Source organism: Kwoniella europaea, chromosome 3 (assembly GCF_036810445.1).
Source record: "Kwoniella europaea PYCC6329 chromosome 3, complete sequence".
NCBI lineage: Eukaryota > Fungi > Basidiomycota > Tremellomycetes > Tremellales > Cryptococcaceae > Kwoniella > Kwoniella europaea.
This window is the reverse complement of record NC_089489.1, coordinates 407,034-422,169: the sequence shown is the minus strand read 5'-3', so window position 1 is coordinate 422,169 and position 15,136 is coordinate 407,034. Positions and strand designations below refer to the sequence as shown.

Genomic DNA, 15,136 nt, shown 5'->3' with positions numbered 1-15,136 from the left:
CTGATCATGACCGTCCCCTTTACCCAAAATGAACGTGACCAATCGATATCTGCACAAGTAACAGAATTCCTTATGCTTAGCATGCCGTTATAATCAGAACTGCGCAAAGTCACTTAGGGATAAAATGCTGTGTCAGGTATCAAAATTTCGTAAGAAACACTCCTGACTCAGAGACACATGTCGTATACGAGTACTATTTGAAAGGTGTATTGGGGTAAGATGCATTTACTTTATGTATCCTATGATGTGTGTTCTCAATTGTCTATCCTAAGGGGGAGGTATATTATATATAAGGTATCATCCATGAATGTAAAACCACAACCAAACAATCCGAACAATACGATTTGATTTGATTATGCTGGATTTGTAGTAGTTGAAGGAGGAGGAGGAGGATACAGTTTATGTTCTTTCTTTGCCAATTCGTAATTTTCGAATCCCTGGGATTTCTGGATCTCTTCTTCCGTAGCATCTGGGACGAGATGTCCTCTGGCATTACGTCGTGCTCTGTGGGAGAGAACAATCAATAAAGTCAGCACGATATCCAATTACAGGAGAGACCCCACACTCTGTTCATGTATAGTTGGCCCGAAGGAAAACACAGGCAGACAGAGGCAGCTTGATCTGAGAAGGCAGAGTGGTTTGGAGAGTGACCATCATAGGAACATAGACTCACTTGAAGAAAGTATAACTCAACACCACATCATCTATACCATCCAAAGCGGGATCATCCATAATATCACGATCGATAAAGAAAAAGACCGGTAAATCCACTTCTTCACCTGCTCTTATCTTCTGCTCTTCGAAACAGAAACATTCCACTTTGGCGAAATACGGTGCGATCTGCATTATCATAAGTGTATTAGCGATTCCATTTCGTAAGACATTACTTGGTCAAGACAAGCATGACTAATCCATCGAACCTCCATATTTCCCAAACTAGACTCGTGCTGGGACTTCATTCCAAGACTAAGCTATTCCTCTCCATCACCTGGACTATATCCACTCCTCTCAGACTGACACCTGAACCTCTCAATTCGATTCCAGTTTCACTCGAACGATGACTCACCTTCTCCGGAGTCATATTGTAGGTAGCAATCCCAATCAAATCATCTTTCCCCCAATTCTTCGCCGTGTAAAATGCCAAAGCCGTCTCTCCAGGTAATACTTTAACGGATCGAGTGACAGGTTCGAACTTCCACGGTAATGTATCTGCAGAGGTAGCCTCGAATCGGACCGTTATCCTCTTCCTACCTTGAGTTTCAGGTGTGGCATATAGTCGATCGGGGGTGAAACGAGTGGGGTCAGTCATGGGTGTTCCACCGAATCCGGTTGCTGAACAGAAGGCTCGATAAAGTGGAACGGCGGCGTAGGTCACTCCGAGGGAAATGACAATCTATACAATAAGATTGAAAATTAGTATAAAGGTATATGCTATTGTACATGAATATGTCATAACATCGTCAAGACGTTTCACGATTGACTTTCTCGATGAAAGTTGATTACAATCCAATAGGAGCTAGATGGATAGGAAAACTCACCACACCCATACTATATATGACCGCCGATTTATATTTCTTCGCTCTCTCTTTATATATCTTCTTCCTACTCAACTCCAAGGCCTGTCTAGCCTGCTCGTAGTTCAATCGTCTACTCTCCAGTCCTGAGATCTCCCCCGTCGTACGAGGTTTAGGCGGCGGTTTGAAGTTGGTATTGAACCGTATAGACGTATTTGACATCGATCTGGTGCTAGATATGGGCGATGGGCTGGGGTACGATATCCGTGGAGTGGAGACGGGTCGAAGGGAACATGTCGGACAACGCTATTTTCACGAGGACAAAAACACTTGATAAGCTTGTTCTGTTGATGCCATAGCGGAAAACGCCAGCTTACTAATGTGTCGAACAGTCGGCGCGAGGATGTACGTAGAGAGGACATCGTGTGAGTATGCTATGTGGACAATATAATGCAGATACAAGAGATGAATCAAAGTAAATAAATCAATGTTACTGGATCGAAACCTCGTAAACCAACTTTTCCGAATTTTGTGATTTTAAGCTTACGTTGGCAGCCGAGCGCGTTTCTCCGGTTAACAACGAACGATCCATACTATCTGGACTTGTAGTAGCATAAAGTGATCCTCATCTCAACCATCAACACAAAGAAAAATAACAATCCAGACCTAGTGCAAGCATGGACGATGATATATACATTCATGCATGAGAATCATATTCTACTTCTACACCACCATCGACCTATACCTAATCCTTCTCACCCACTCTCACCAACCATTCACCTCGTTCCTCCTCATCCATCTGTCTGAATCTACCATTTTGACCTTCGATATTCGTCTCTTCGGGCGATGTAGATGAAATACCAATTTCGATTTCAGTAGCTTTGAAATCTGTTTGTACCACTGACGATAGACATTCAATGGCAAGCTATTCAATACATAGAATGTCAGTCAGCAGCTATACAATCACACTCGACAGACAGCTTGAAAATTAGTCTAAGACGACGACTGGCTAAGGACTTACTTCAATCACACCTGCTCGATCTAACACTGTCTTATCGGTCTCCATAGTCTTCCACTTCTTCTCCAGCTATGATCAGTTTACATGAATTAGCACGGGTGAAATACTTCGCTAATCTCGGTTAGGGATGAAGAGATTCACTCACATAATTGGTAGCTTCAGTTTGTTTTTGTCCAGAAGCAGTAGCTTTGTATCCCGTAAAGTATCCTGCAGGATCAAGTTTGAATACTTGAGGTCCTCGTTCATCATCCGGTCCAATCAAAATCATAGCTACCGATTCGAACAAGACTCCCCAGATCAGCTACTGTTTAAACCATATAGATCGCATAGTTAACTTACAGATACCCAATGGTCTCATACCTGCTCGTTGGGTGTACACTTGATTGATATTTGCCATTCTCTTAGCCACTACACCCAGCATATAAGTCAGTACGACACTCCTCTGACCCTCGTGTTAATGTGACAGTAATCGACCACCTACAAGCTTCAGGAGAGATCTCATATCCGAATTTATATCTGAAAGAAGCTGCTTCCTGACGTGTTCGTTGAACTTGAGCTCTTGCATCGGCTATGAATAACCAATGAATATACCATCAGCCGATTTGCCTCTCATATCGAATGATACAGATTCGGACATGCGGTAGCTAAAATAGAACATACCGATCAAGCCTGTCATCACACATCCTATGGTAGGTGTAATCTGGAACAAGTGCGTGATAGTCTCGGGATCAAGTAGCTTGTCCTGCAAATACATGCATCGTCAGCTTCAATGTTCGCTATGGAAAAAAACAGCTGATGGTGAGATGTTGGAAGAACATACAGGTACTTTCCGTTGAGTGATCACAACAGCTGTATCCTTTCCTCGGACTGCAATTGCCGTTATTCCTGCTCCCGAGATAGCTTTGAAGGCGTATTCTAAAAAGTAAAGTATATGTCAGCTGATGAGTTACGTGCCAAGGCCTAAGACGCTTGGTAAAGCAGCAGCTAAACTCACCAACTTGGTATAACTAAAGCAAGGGAGAGATGAAAGAAACAACGTTAGCTGATCATTCCTGCTGCGAGCTCTTGGTAAGAAGCAAGCGGCAACTTACTCGTCCTTCTGGAGAGAATACTGTAAGATATCTGGGAGCAATGGCACGGTCAGTTGGAATACCTCGAGGTGAGGCCTTGTTAGTCTAGCTCACCGGTCATAAGATGATCGTGACATTATGTTTTACTTGGATGAGGTGGTGAACAATGATAAAGATAGAAGTAGAGGCGATATAGCCGGTCGGAGGTCTTCTTGCAGGGTAGCTACACGCCTACGTTGGGAGTTTGAGAGGATCTACGATGCTGAACTATATAAGATGCTTGAAAGTATCGAGATTCAATGTATATCTATCAACGACAATGAAAGTGGTAATGACAGTCAGTGACAACGCGTGGTCATCCACTTCATCGTCAGCGTTGGGAGGGTAGATGATGAATGGGGACTCCACAATTCAAGCAGTTCGCTGAATATCTTATGCAATGAGTTATTGGTATTTTATCCCATGTCTTTTAGCCAAGACTATGCCAGGTGCATACGTAATGGCTCTGCGGCTCGGGTTCCGGTTGAGGGAATGCGAAGTGGATCATGACACAGTTACAGTTACACAGCTCGTTATCATTTATTGTGCATGTTGATGTCGACGTTGACGAATATACCTATCACCACAATCCACATCGACTCATCTCAATTCGACTCAGATAGCACCACTCGGATTCAATCAATATACATAGAGAAGATCAATCAACATGTCTTGGTGAGCTGATTGTGTCTACATCGTTGGGGATTCAGCTGACCTCCGTGTGTCCAACTTAGGGGAGGGTATGTTACCATGACTCGCATCAAGCTCGATCCTGACCACATGTACTGACTCGTGCTCGTTCTCATTGCAGATTCAAGAAAGCCGCTTCTCGAGCGGGAACGACGTTGATGCAGAAGACAGGTCAAGTGGAACGCACGATAGATAGAGAGTTCGCAGAGGAAGAAGGAAGATACAAGACGTGAGTACACCGTCCTTCTATACGATCTACGAGGCGAAACAGACGGCTGATTGAAAGAACATGTATGGATATAGGATGGAGAAAGAGACGAATAACCTGCAGAAAGAAGCTAAAGTATATCTCGATTCGATAAGGGGTGAGTTGACGTGAATGACACGCCCTGCGTAAGGAGTACAACAACTAACGGAGACAATGTATATGCAGCAATGGCATCTGCACAATCACGAATTGCAGAGACTATCTCCCTTTTCTATTCCCATGATAGATCAAGTGATGTGAGTGTTTAGAGTGTTGATCACGGATCAATTTGACGTCGTGCTCGATACAGGGAGCAATGGCAGGACATGCATATAAAGCAGCTGTAGATGAGATGGATGCTGTGGTAGGACGAGAGCTAGTAAGTTCAAATGATCACAATTATGCTTGATCTTGTGTGTAACTGATCATTTGACCTCCAATGCAGGACGCACCATATCGAGCTACCGTACTGGAGCCAATTGGTAAATTGAATAGCTATTACCCCACGATCAATGCTGCGATAACCAAACGTGACCACAAGGTACATCTCGCATCTTAATTTATTGACCTCAGCTTTCATACCTTAGCTTTGGTTTCATAAGCTGATATACAGAATATGTCGTAGATGATGGATTACGATGCTGCTCGTGCAAAAGTTAAGAAGTTGGTAGAAAAACCTTCAGACGATACTACCAAGTTACCGAGAGTGAGTCGTCAAACTCCACATCAATAGGCTTGTGATGAGGTTGCAGAGCAATGATTTAGCTAATTCGAATCTTGTATATAGGCACAAGCTGAACACGATGAAGCTAAAGAGGTATTCGACATCCTGAACGAGCAGTTGATCACTGAATTACCTGTATTGGTCGATTTACGGATTCGTGAGTGGCAAGCTCCACTTCATATCTTACCTATAAACGCTTGTCTTCATCAATATCGCTCAGTCTGGCGGTCACCAATTTTATTTCATTGGAGAATTTGACACTCAATGCTAAATCATTTGACTCGTCCTTTCTAGCCTACCTCGACCCGTCCTTCGAAGCTATGATAAGATGTCAACTCCGATTCGCAGAAGAGGGATATGAGAAGTTATCAGGTGTACAGAGGTGAGCATAGAAACCATCTCACAGCGACAGCTGTTCTCACATTTGTTAACGGTCAGAACAAGCTGTTTTTAGTTAGAGCATTCACTGATACAATATTTATATGACATTTGCAGATATTTCGCTGATAACATCAGAGATGATTATGCCAATGGAGCTTTGGACGTACAAGTTGAAGGTGTTTTGGAAGAAATGAGAGAATTGTCTATCTTCGGACCATAAGAGGGAATGGCCAAATCAACGGACGAAAAGGAGGTTGGATTGGAATGTTGTAAATGAATATCAACCTAGAATGTCAATTTAATTATGCTATATCAAGATCTGTCGTCTTCATATGAGATCTTTCTGTTGCATTCGCGATTTTCCGCAGCTATTGCTATGACTTATCTCGAAATTGCATGCAATATGTTCTGTCCACATCAGTCTGCCATGTCAAAGTTGCGAGCCTAGGCACCGCGTAAAGAGAACCGCCGATATCCCCGCTTTTTCACACATCTTGCTGCTTGCATTTCATGTTCATTTTGTGTTTTGTTGGCTCTGTGTTCATCCATCGTGAAGAGGGGTCAGTGCTGATAAACATGCTAACGCCTAATCTAAACGAGTCAGCAGTATCTCACCTCCATTCGCTCTCTACGATAGTACGCCTTCAAGAATGAATCTTTCATCATTATACCGACCACATCTGCGGAGCGTGCATGTCTGTCTCAAACAACAATATGGTACCAAATCGCTATGAATTCATCTGTAACGTAGCTCCTGCATCAACTCGATGAAACGTCTCAGGGTATGAGTCCATCAGCTGATGGTGGACCCTTCGATTGATTGTTTACTCTGAACGCGGTGGTACGTGCGCAGCTGATACCTGAGGAAGTACCTCCGATACCTCCTATTAAAGGGTTGCTTTGCATCACTAACTATCAACACAGACACAGACAATGACGCTGATATTGACAGGAGATTTTCGAATGATCAACGATCATGTGTTACCTCTATTGGTGCAAGGTGGGATCTTCTTCGAATCCACTTACCAGACTCAAAAGTCTCACTCATAATCTGGTATTTATCATACCATCTGTAACATACTAATTCTACTACTTGCAAGCATACATCTCATCTCGAACACTCGACCTCGTACAAAACGGCCAAGTATAAAAAAAGGGAAAACACGATAATATAAAACTACAACTTAACCCTTCAAACATCTTCATATCACAAGCATAAGATTTACGCATTCCTAGGTTGCATCAACACATTAGAGTGAGTGACTGCAACACAAAATCAATCATTTCTTTTATCTTTTCACTGTTCCCTTCATCCGTCGCTACTTCATCCCAAAGGTATACCTTTCATTTGATTTGATATCAAAATTCGCTTAAAACTACCACTTCATCGTCTTGTTTCATTGTTTCATTTGCTCTCTTCCTCCTCGGTCTGTCGGAGTGTAAGATCAAAGTTAAGATTGAGACCGTAGAGCGGGATCAGATGAAGAAGGTTTTGTAAGAGGGCGTCGAAAGGGGTCGCCATGCTTGGTCCTTCATTTCTCTCTTCTTTATTCTCTCATCATTGATTATAAGTGGATGATTACGATTCGCTCGTGAATGATTGGACAGGAATGGAAGGATGGAGAAGGTCTTCTATAACATGATCAGAAGGAAGATACAACCAGGTACAAGTCGACAAACAGACGAACATTCCCATTTAAAACGTTTGGATGGTTCTATCATTGCGGGGATATACGATCGTTCCCTTTTATGTGTGGATCTGATGGAGTGTGGTGTACGATGAGTATGATCCGATCAAATTCAGAATCCACGGTTCACCTCCCACCCTCGAATGCCCTCCTTTGATTCTATCTGATCGGATTCTATCCTCTCCTCTTCCTCCTTCTCCCTATATTTGATCTTCGTCTCTATCACCCAACAAAACATCCTTTGACCTAGCTACAGCCTTAGCTAGTTCTGAAAATCCAGATCTGCTCTACCTGAACCTCGTGTCTCTCTTTCCTCAACGATGCATTGTTCTTCCCACAGCTAGCTTACCTGACTGTTTGTTTCTCTTCTCCTTCTCCCCTCTCTTTGTCTTCATCCTCTCTTCTGATGCCTCGCCATTGTTTGCTTATTTTGATGGTAACAAACCAGCGGTATGTGTTTTCTTTCCCCCTTCTCTCTCTTTTTTAGATTTTCTAAGAACGCACATACCTCTAGTTTGAATTTTGACTGATACTGTATCGTGTACACACACCATTGCCGCTTCTCCCTTTTCCCTCCACGAGATTCCCCCTCTCTCCCTTTCTCCCTTTCGTTGGACTAAATCACTCCTGATCCACCTTCCCCCACAAAGAATATTGTACCGTTCAAAGCGAAAAAATTAGAAACCTCCTCGATATCATCATCATCATCATCATCATAATCGTTTTTAGTCCCACCTTCTACCTTTTCATCCAAGTAGACTATAACCATAATAGCTAGTAGCATAAATAGTGAACCTGCTAGTGTGTAATATCCATTTTTTAGTCTTTCTTCCTTCACCGTCACATACTTCTTGCCTATCAAGTTTATCTTGTGTGCCTTTTTACTTTTTACTCTTTTTCTTGCTTCTTCCCACCAAAGACTTGGAGAGAAAGAACGAAAACTTTCCTTTCGTTTCTTCTTCTTCTGGTTGTGCAGTCATAAACAATCCCCAAAGTCGCTTTGTCGAGCTGACTCTTATCTCCCTTCCACTTGCTCAGACTCGCACTTTCCCTTTTATATATCTTTCTTGCCACCCTGTTCATCGACTCTAACAATATTGGACCAAACCGCCTGTCGACTCATCAACCTGATCTACAATTCCCTGGTACTGTGATCAACCAGAAACGCAAATAAAACGAACGACACGACTTTCCGGACGATACAACACTGTATATTCGTGTCTGATCTGTCACCAACCACTCGCCGACCCTCACGTCAGCTCACACCTGTCTTCTCATTGTCGACAACCATTCTTGATTCCACTATAATCAGCTAAAAGGGTTCTTCAGCACCCAAATTCATCGTTCCTTGATAACCACCACCACCTGATCAATCGGTTACTATCCATTGTCACCCTTCTAGGATACTCATTCCTTTCACCCCTCAACATCTCTCTTTCTGCTTATCATCTTGACAAAAGCTCCATCTATACTCTTTGCCTATACCACTCAAGAAAAACTATCATGTCCAATCAGCACTACGACCCCTCAGCTGAGCTCGCCGCTCGAATGGGTGGAATTGGAATTGGCGGTGATGACAATTATCCTTCACCCCAACAGCCCAATTCTCATGGTCATAGTCCTGTCAACACCATACACAGCTATGCCAACATCCAAACTCCGATTTCTCGAGTTACACCATCTCAGCCTTACTCCCCTTACGGTGATCAACAAGGATACCCTTATTATCCTGGTACGGCTACCACAGGCGGTTTAGGGGTAGGAGTAGGATTAGATGCCACGTATGCGGCTACAGCGGGGCTCGCTGGAAATCCCAACGCCACTTATGGCTTCGTACCTCCCACACCTGACATTATGAGCCTGCCTATACCTCAAATCCCTTCAGCTGGCTACGAAGGTAGTTTCCCAGCTCCCAACGAAATCTATGGTAATCAACAAGACCACAGACAAGGTCTTACCGCCACTCAACAGAACCCTCACAGCACTTCACCGCTCATCCCTCGAGCAACAAGACAAAACTCTCGTCCGCCACCCGGTCAATCTGCTTACTCGACCCTCCAACAACATGCTAACGCTGCTGCAGTCGCTGCTGGATACTACGGCTACCAAGATCCTAGATCTTACTGGATCGGTCAAAACCCCAACATGTTCATGCAACAGGGTAACAACAGAAAGAAGGATCATCAGGTGAGCTCGATTTCGCTTGCGGTCAACAGGAGTGCTGATGTCATTTCACAGAACAACTCTTATAGTACCAGAAACCAAACTCCTTACTCAGTTCGTACCACTCAACGAGATGCAAACAACTCCCATTTCGGTTACAACGACGGTATAACGCCTTCACGAGGAGCTTTCACCTCTCATTCAGGATCTTCACCTTATTCTCTGGGTCAACATGGATCGAACAACGCTTATCAACTCTCTCAAGGCCAAGGATATGGTGGCCTGACTGGTTACTCCCATCATGGATGTCAAGGTGCGGCCAACTTTGTTCTGAGATCAAAGAGACTTGAAGACCCCAGTATTGTCAGAAGTGCTTTGTTGGAGGATTTCAGATTGAACAAGATCAGAAAGTGGGAACTGAAAGTGAGTCCCTTAGAAGACCTAGGTGATAATCGATTATAGATGAGAATCTGTGCAATGAGAAACGAGAGAGCTGATGACGGATTATCCCCTCTCTTAGGACATCTTCGGTCACATAGCGGAATTTTCCGGAGATCAACACGGATCAAGATTCATCCAGCAAAAGCTCGAAACTGCTACTCTCGAAGATCGACAAAGACTGTTTGATGAGATTATGCCAAACGCTTATCAACTCATGACTGATGTGTTCGGAAATTACGTCACCCAGAAATTGTTCGAACATGGTGATCAAAAACAAAAAGCTGCTTTGGCGAAGAAGATGGAAGGTCACGTTTTGGCTTTGTCTATGCAAATGTATGGATGTAGAGTGAGTGATCAGCTGCTATTGTAGCAGAAGAAGGCTCAGGTAGACAGAGCTGATACCCCATGGTGAAATCACAAAGGTCGTCCAAAAAGCTCTCGAACATGTTCTGGTAGATCAGCGAAAGACCCTTGTCTCCGAGTTGGAAGGCCATGTTCTCGAGTGCGTAAGATCCAGCAATGCCAATCATGTCATTCAGGTGAGTCGGATTTGGGAAGGTTGAGTTTACGAATCATTTGCTGATATTCTCACAGCGACTCATCATTCTTGGACCGCCACAAACCGTTCCCGATGCATTTATCGGTCATATCGAAGAACTCGCCAAGCATCCCTACGGTTGTCGAGTTATTCAAAAGATGTTCGAGAACCTTGACGAAGATATGAAGAGGACTTTATTGGATGAGATGCATGAGCATACGCTTGATCTCATGGAAGACCAGTTCGGAAGTGAGTACTGAGTTGCCTCATCGAAAGTTAATTTTAGCTGATAGGGAATACAGACTACGTCGTACAAAGTGTCATTACGGTCGGTGCTACAGCAGATAGAGACAAAGTCATAGAAGTGATCAAAGGAAAAGTGCTTTCTCGTTAGTCACACCTATCAAAAAGCTATCGTTTTATCAGCTTAATTGAAATCACTATAGTGGCTCGACACAAGTTCGCCTCCAATGTAGTCGAGAAAGCTATCCTCAATGCTAATAAGAACGATCAAAAGTTGCTTATCGACGAACTTGTCGGTATCAAGGAAGATGGCTCCAACCAAGTCGGTCTGCTCTTACGAGATGCTTTTGGTAATTTCCCCTTACAGGTGAGCTTTCGGCGTGCCTCTTTGGTCATCAAAGTGTAAGCTAATAAATGGTATGGTATATAGACTGCATTGGTAGCTGCATCTCCTGAACAGCGACAAGAGGTGAGCTAAGCTCTGTATTGATCCTGAGCTATTGAAACAGACTGACTCTTGTCATTCAGTTATTGGACTTGATCAATCCCATCTTACCTCAAATTCGAAATACTCCTGTTGGCAGACGATTGAAAAACCGAATCAATGACTTTGACCATGAAGACACAGATGACAAGTCTCATTCGGCTGATACTTCCACTTCGACTTCTGCTAATACCAGTGATACCGAGACTACACCTGGTGGACTCACCATGTCACGATCTACTTCCGAAGAGACTGGTCCGTCATCTCCCCCTGAGATCAGACATGGGTTAAGAGCGAAATCAACTACTCCCAAGATCGGTCATGGGAATGGGAATGATAATGGAGTTGGAAATGGTAAGAAAGAAGCTAAAACTTTGGAAGATCTCTTGAAGTAAATACAAACTATGAGTGATATGGCTGGGAGTGAAGTCGTCGATTCGGTTCGACGATGACAATACTCTGCCGAGGTGGAAATGGGAAAAAGAGTATTGGAAAGAAAGTAAAAATCGAAATTTGGTTATTAAATTGTTTTGCGTTTGATATATTGATTGGCCGAGGTACGAGTGGGGTATGAGTATGGGAAATAGGTGGAAAATGAAATAAAAAAGAATTCCTTCGTATCCTTTGGTATATTTCTTTAAAAAAATCATTATCATTTCTTCTTCTTCTTCAAGTCATATCTGATCTTATTTTACATTTACTTTCTCTTGAGATTGGAAATGATTCATCTCGCTGAATTTGCTTGTTTATAAATTTTATATATGCTGAAATGCTGGAATGCTAAGAAACCTATCTATCCATCTATTATCTGGCTCGTTCGAGAGAAGCTGTAACGCAATACTGCTGTGCCACATGTGACATGTTCGTAATGACATCATCACTGTCAACGTCGTGAACAAGATTGCTATCTATATATATTCTCACTTCCGTCAGGCGCAGTGCTCATGTATCATGAGCATCTGATGTAAGAACACAAGCTATTACTCGGTCCATCTCGATTTCTTCTCTCTTTCACTCATTCTCTCCTTATTCATCTGATTTGGGGTACTCCTCCGCTGCATCTGCGGCGAAACCCATCGTAAGTCTCTCCGATACATGTGTCGTCCATCACAGTATCAATCTTGACTTATCTTTGGATATATCTACACCTTTCAGTACTGTACCAATCACATAGTTATCTAAACCGATACCCAATTTCAGCTTATCACTTTACATAACCTCAACACGTCCTAACGGATCTTCATCACCGAAATAATCATACGAGATAACGTCAGCTTTCGACAAGAGAAGCTCAATCACATTCTATTTATTTACATCGATTTATTAACATTCGTGTTCCTCATTCCCTCAAAACAATCTCTTCAAAAACAATGTCAGCCAATCCACCTGATTCTAACGTCCCTCACCCTCACCCTCACTCTCAAACGATTATGGTACCTGATGTTCAGCAATTCATTCAAAACGATCTTTCCAACAGGAGAAGAACCTTTGAAAGGCGTTCGATCGACTTCAAATTCGATACGATCTTACCTGAAATGGCGAAAGAAGCATACGACAATATACCCAAAGTACTGAACCTCTCTGGTATAGTCGCTCTCAGATCATCGTTCGTTCAAGAAGGTAGATCAAGAGTCGATCTTATGGGGGGAGATGAGACGATCAGAATGATGAGTGGAGTGAAATGGACTTTACGTATGAGAACCAATAAGACATACTTCGATTCTTACTTGTTCTATTCGGCCGACAATGTTGATGATGATATCAAGTCGTGGGAGGATCAACTGGATGAAAGAAGGGAGAGGGAGAGAGAAAGGCGGGCGAGGGGGAATGAGAATACATCAGGAGACTTGAGGGGGGGATACTAGCGGTCCGTAGAGTAGAAGAAAGCCATAAGATAAGAGTCAGTAGTATTGTGGATATGTATTGGCTCACGATCTTGATTATGAGTATACCGAGAAGGTATCGATATTATTATATGACCTTCAATTGGTTTCTTGATATCCTATCATCGGTTAATCTGGTCAAGAGAGCATATCTATACCAAAATCTGTAGTATATTAGGCTCATATGCACACCATCTTGTTTTATACCATACTTCACCCAAGGTCGTGTCGCATCAAGCAAGATCATGCTAGTCCATGCGGATGATACGAGTATGCTGTACTCGCATATTTCAATAGTTCGAAGACGAAGAAATGAGGACGCGGCAAACTGCAACGTCGAGATCATCGGCGATAATTCCCTCAGCCTCATCGGACTTAAGAGGAGCCGCGTCTCGGAAATCACCCTTGTGGGATCGCCACTGACCAGACTTTGTGTGTTATCACCGAATTCGCCAGTTTCCGCGTGGCCCATCGAATTATCCCTTGGGAGTCTACCATACTCTGCCAGTGGTGCATGGTGGACCGTCAGTACCACCACTCACTCTCACTCACTCACTCACTCCCTTTTCAAACATTTCTCTTCAAACGTATCGTTACTCCTTCTCTCCTTTTCAACCATCAACATCAAAAGTGAGTATCGATCTTATACCACATACATCATCATACATCCCAACGCTGACATACGAACAACACTTTACAGATGGCTGTAGGAAAAAACAAGAGGTTGTCCAAAGGAAAAAAGGGTATTAAGAAGAAGGTTGTCGACCCCTTCTCCCGAAAGGGTACGTTGATGTTCAACTTGAATGGGGTCGTATGAGATGGGAAGATGAAGAAGAATGGTAGCTGATCATCTGTTTCCATCTTTGCTATACCTACGATAACCCTTCCCACTTCGACTATACCAACAATCACTTCTTGTCATAACAAATTTTCACATTGGATTGGATTTACTGGATGGGATGATTATATATACAGAATGGTACGACATCAAGGCCCCTTCATTCTTCGAGAACCGAAATGCCGGTAAAACTCTTGTAAACCGAACACAAGGTCTTAGTGAGTAGTCATATGGAGGGAATGAGAGTATGGATCAGAAATCGGTTGACTGATGATGTCGTCTCCTCTTTTCACTCTCGTAGAAAACGCCAACGACTCCCTCAAAGGACGAGTTGTCGAACTTTCTCTTGCCGATCTTAACAACGACCAAGAGCAAGGTTTCAGAAAGATCAAGTTGAAGGTTGAGGATGTTTCCGTGAGTGCAATCACCCCACAAACTTCTCATAGCCTTTGGATGATAGTTGACATCGGGGTGAAAATGTGTCTTGTAGGGAAAGAACTGTCTTACCTCTTTCGCCGGTATGGACTTCACCACCGACAAGATCCGATCCGTCGTACGAAAATGGCAATCATTGATCGAAGCTCACGTTGATGTCAAGACCACCGATGGATACTTGTTGAGATTGTTTGCCATTGGATTCACCAAGAGACAATTCAACCAAGTTAAGAAGACCACCTACGCCCAATCTTCTCAAGTTAGAGAGATCAGAGCTAAGATGGTTGAGATCATGAAGAGGGAAGCTGAAGGTTCAGACTTGAAGGAATTGGTTCAAAAATTCGTTCCTGAATCAATTGGTCGAGAAATTGAAAAAGCCGCCAAGGTGAGTTGACGTCTCTACTCTAATCTTAGTGATGTAGTTACAGAGAGGAGGCTGACCTGATTTGCGATTATGATCACAGGGAATCTACCCTCTTCACAACGTCTACGTGAGAAAATGCAAGATCATCAAGGCTCCCAAGATTGATGCTTCCAAACTTCTCGAACAACACGGTGAGGCCACCGACGTCAACACCGGTGCCAAAGTAGTCAAATCAGGAGAATTCGTCGAACCCGAAGTACTCGAGTCCGTATAAACGATTGGATTTTCTATTGTTATGACTATTATTGGGATGAGGTAGATTGCATGTATACCTATGGCAGAAATGATTGTTCGACGTTGCATTGGAGATAAGATT

The 15,136-nt window shown here is 43.1% G+C and overlaps 6 protein-coding genes across 6 annotated transcripts; 4 read left to right on the top strand and 2 right to left on the bottom strand.

Moving 5' to 3' along the window:
* Nucleotides 1-353: 353 nt before the first annotated feature.
* V865_008016 (uncharacterized protein) lies at nucleotides 354-1,936 on the bottom strand (the record flags this gene model as incomplete). Its single annotated transcript, XM_066231757.1, has 5 exons — nucleotides 354-504; nucleotides 674-840; nucleotides 1,067-1,393; nucleotides 1,539-1,820; nucleotides 1,892-1,936. The coding sequence occupies 5 exons, from the start codon at nucleotides 1,934-1,936 to the stop codon at nucleotides 354-356; spliced, it is 972 nt and encodes a 323-aa protein (XP_066087854.1).
* A 323-nt stretch (nucleotides 1,937-2,259) lies between these two features.
* V865_008015 (uncharacterized protein) lies at nucleotides 2,260-3,739 on the bottom strand (the record flags this gene model as incomplete). Its single annotated transcript, XM_066231756.1, has 10 exons — nucleotides 2,260-2,439; nucleotides 2,536-2,601; nucleotides 2,678-2,802; nucleotides 2,872-2,940; nucleotides 3,014-3,100; nucleotides 3,193-3,274; nucleotides 3,353-3,447; nucleotides 3,527-3,539; nucleotides 3,624-3,654; nucleotides 3,717-3,739. 10 exons carry the CDS (start codon nucleotides 3,737-3,739, stop codon nucleotides 2,260-2,262), a joined length of 771 nt encoding a protein of 256 aa, XP_066087853.1.
* A 569-nt stretch (nucleotides 3,740-4,308) lies between these two features.
* Nucleotides 4,309-5,903, top strand: V865_008014 (uncharacterized protein; the record flags this gene model as incomplete). Its single annotated transcript, XM_066231755.1, has 11 exons — nucleotides 4,309-4,316; nucleotides 4,376-4,381; nucleotides 4,453-4,560; nucleotides 4,635-4,696; nucleotides 4,765-4,835; nucleotides 4,889-4,957; nucleotides 5,024-5,119; nucleotides 5,204-5,284; nucleotides 5,366-5,459; nucleotides 5,597-5,684; nucleotides 5,798-5,903. 11 exons carry the CDS (start codon nucleotides 4,309-4,311, stop codon nucleotides 5,901-5,903), a joined length of 789 nt encoding a protein of 262 aa, XP_066087852.1.
* A 2,971-nt stretch (nucleotides 5,904-8,874) lies between these two features.
* On the top strand, nucleotides 8,875-11,635 carry V865_008013 (uncharacterized protein; the record flags this gene model as incomplete). The annotated part of the gene is made up of 9 exons (XM_066231754.1): nucleotides 8,875-9,558; nucleotides 9,610-9,957; nucleotides 10,055-10,321; nucleotides 10,398-10,514; nucleotides 10,570-10,762; nucleotides 10,816-10,902; nucleotides 10,960-11,123; nucleotides 11,187-11,225; nucleotides 11,285-11,635. The coding sequence occupies 9 exons, from the start codon at nucleotides 8,875-8,877 to the stop codon at nucleotides 11,633-11,635; spliced, it is 2,250 nt and encodes a 749-aa protein (XP_066087851.1).
* A 975-nt stretch (nucleotides 11,636-12,610) lies between these two features.
* V865_008012 (uncharacterized protein) lies at nucleotides 12,611-13,105 on the top strand (the record flags this gene model as incomplete). Its single annotated transcript, XM_066231753.1, has 1 exon — nucleotides 12,611-13,105. One exon carries the CDS (start codon nucleotides 12,611-12,613, stop codon nucleotides 13,103-13,105), a length of 495 nt encoding a protein of 164 aa, XP_066087850.1.
* Nucleotides 13,106-13,823: 718 nt separating this feature from the next.
* V865_008011 (40S ribosomal protein S1) lies at nucleotides 13,824-15,034 on the top strand (the record flags this gene model as incomplete). Its single annotated transcript, XM_066231752.1, has 5 exons — nucleotides 13,824-13,905; nucleotides 14,099-14,179; nucleotides 14,263-14,375; nucleotides 14,452-14,781; nucleotides 14,861-15,034. 5 exons carry the CDS (start codon nucleotides 13,824-13,826, stop codon nucleotides 15,032-15,034), a joined length of 780 nt encoding a protein of 259 aa, XP_066087849.1.
* Between the last annotated feature and the right edge of the window lie 102 nt (nucleotides 15,035-15,136).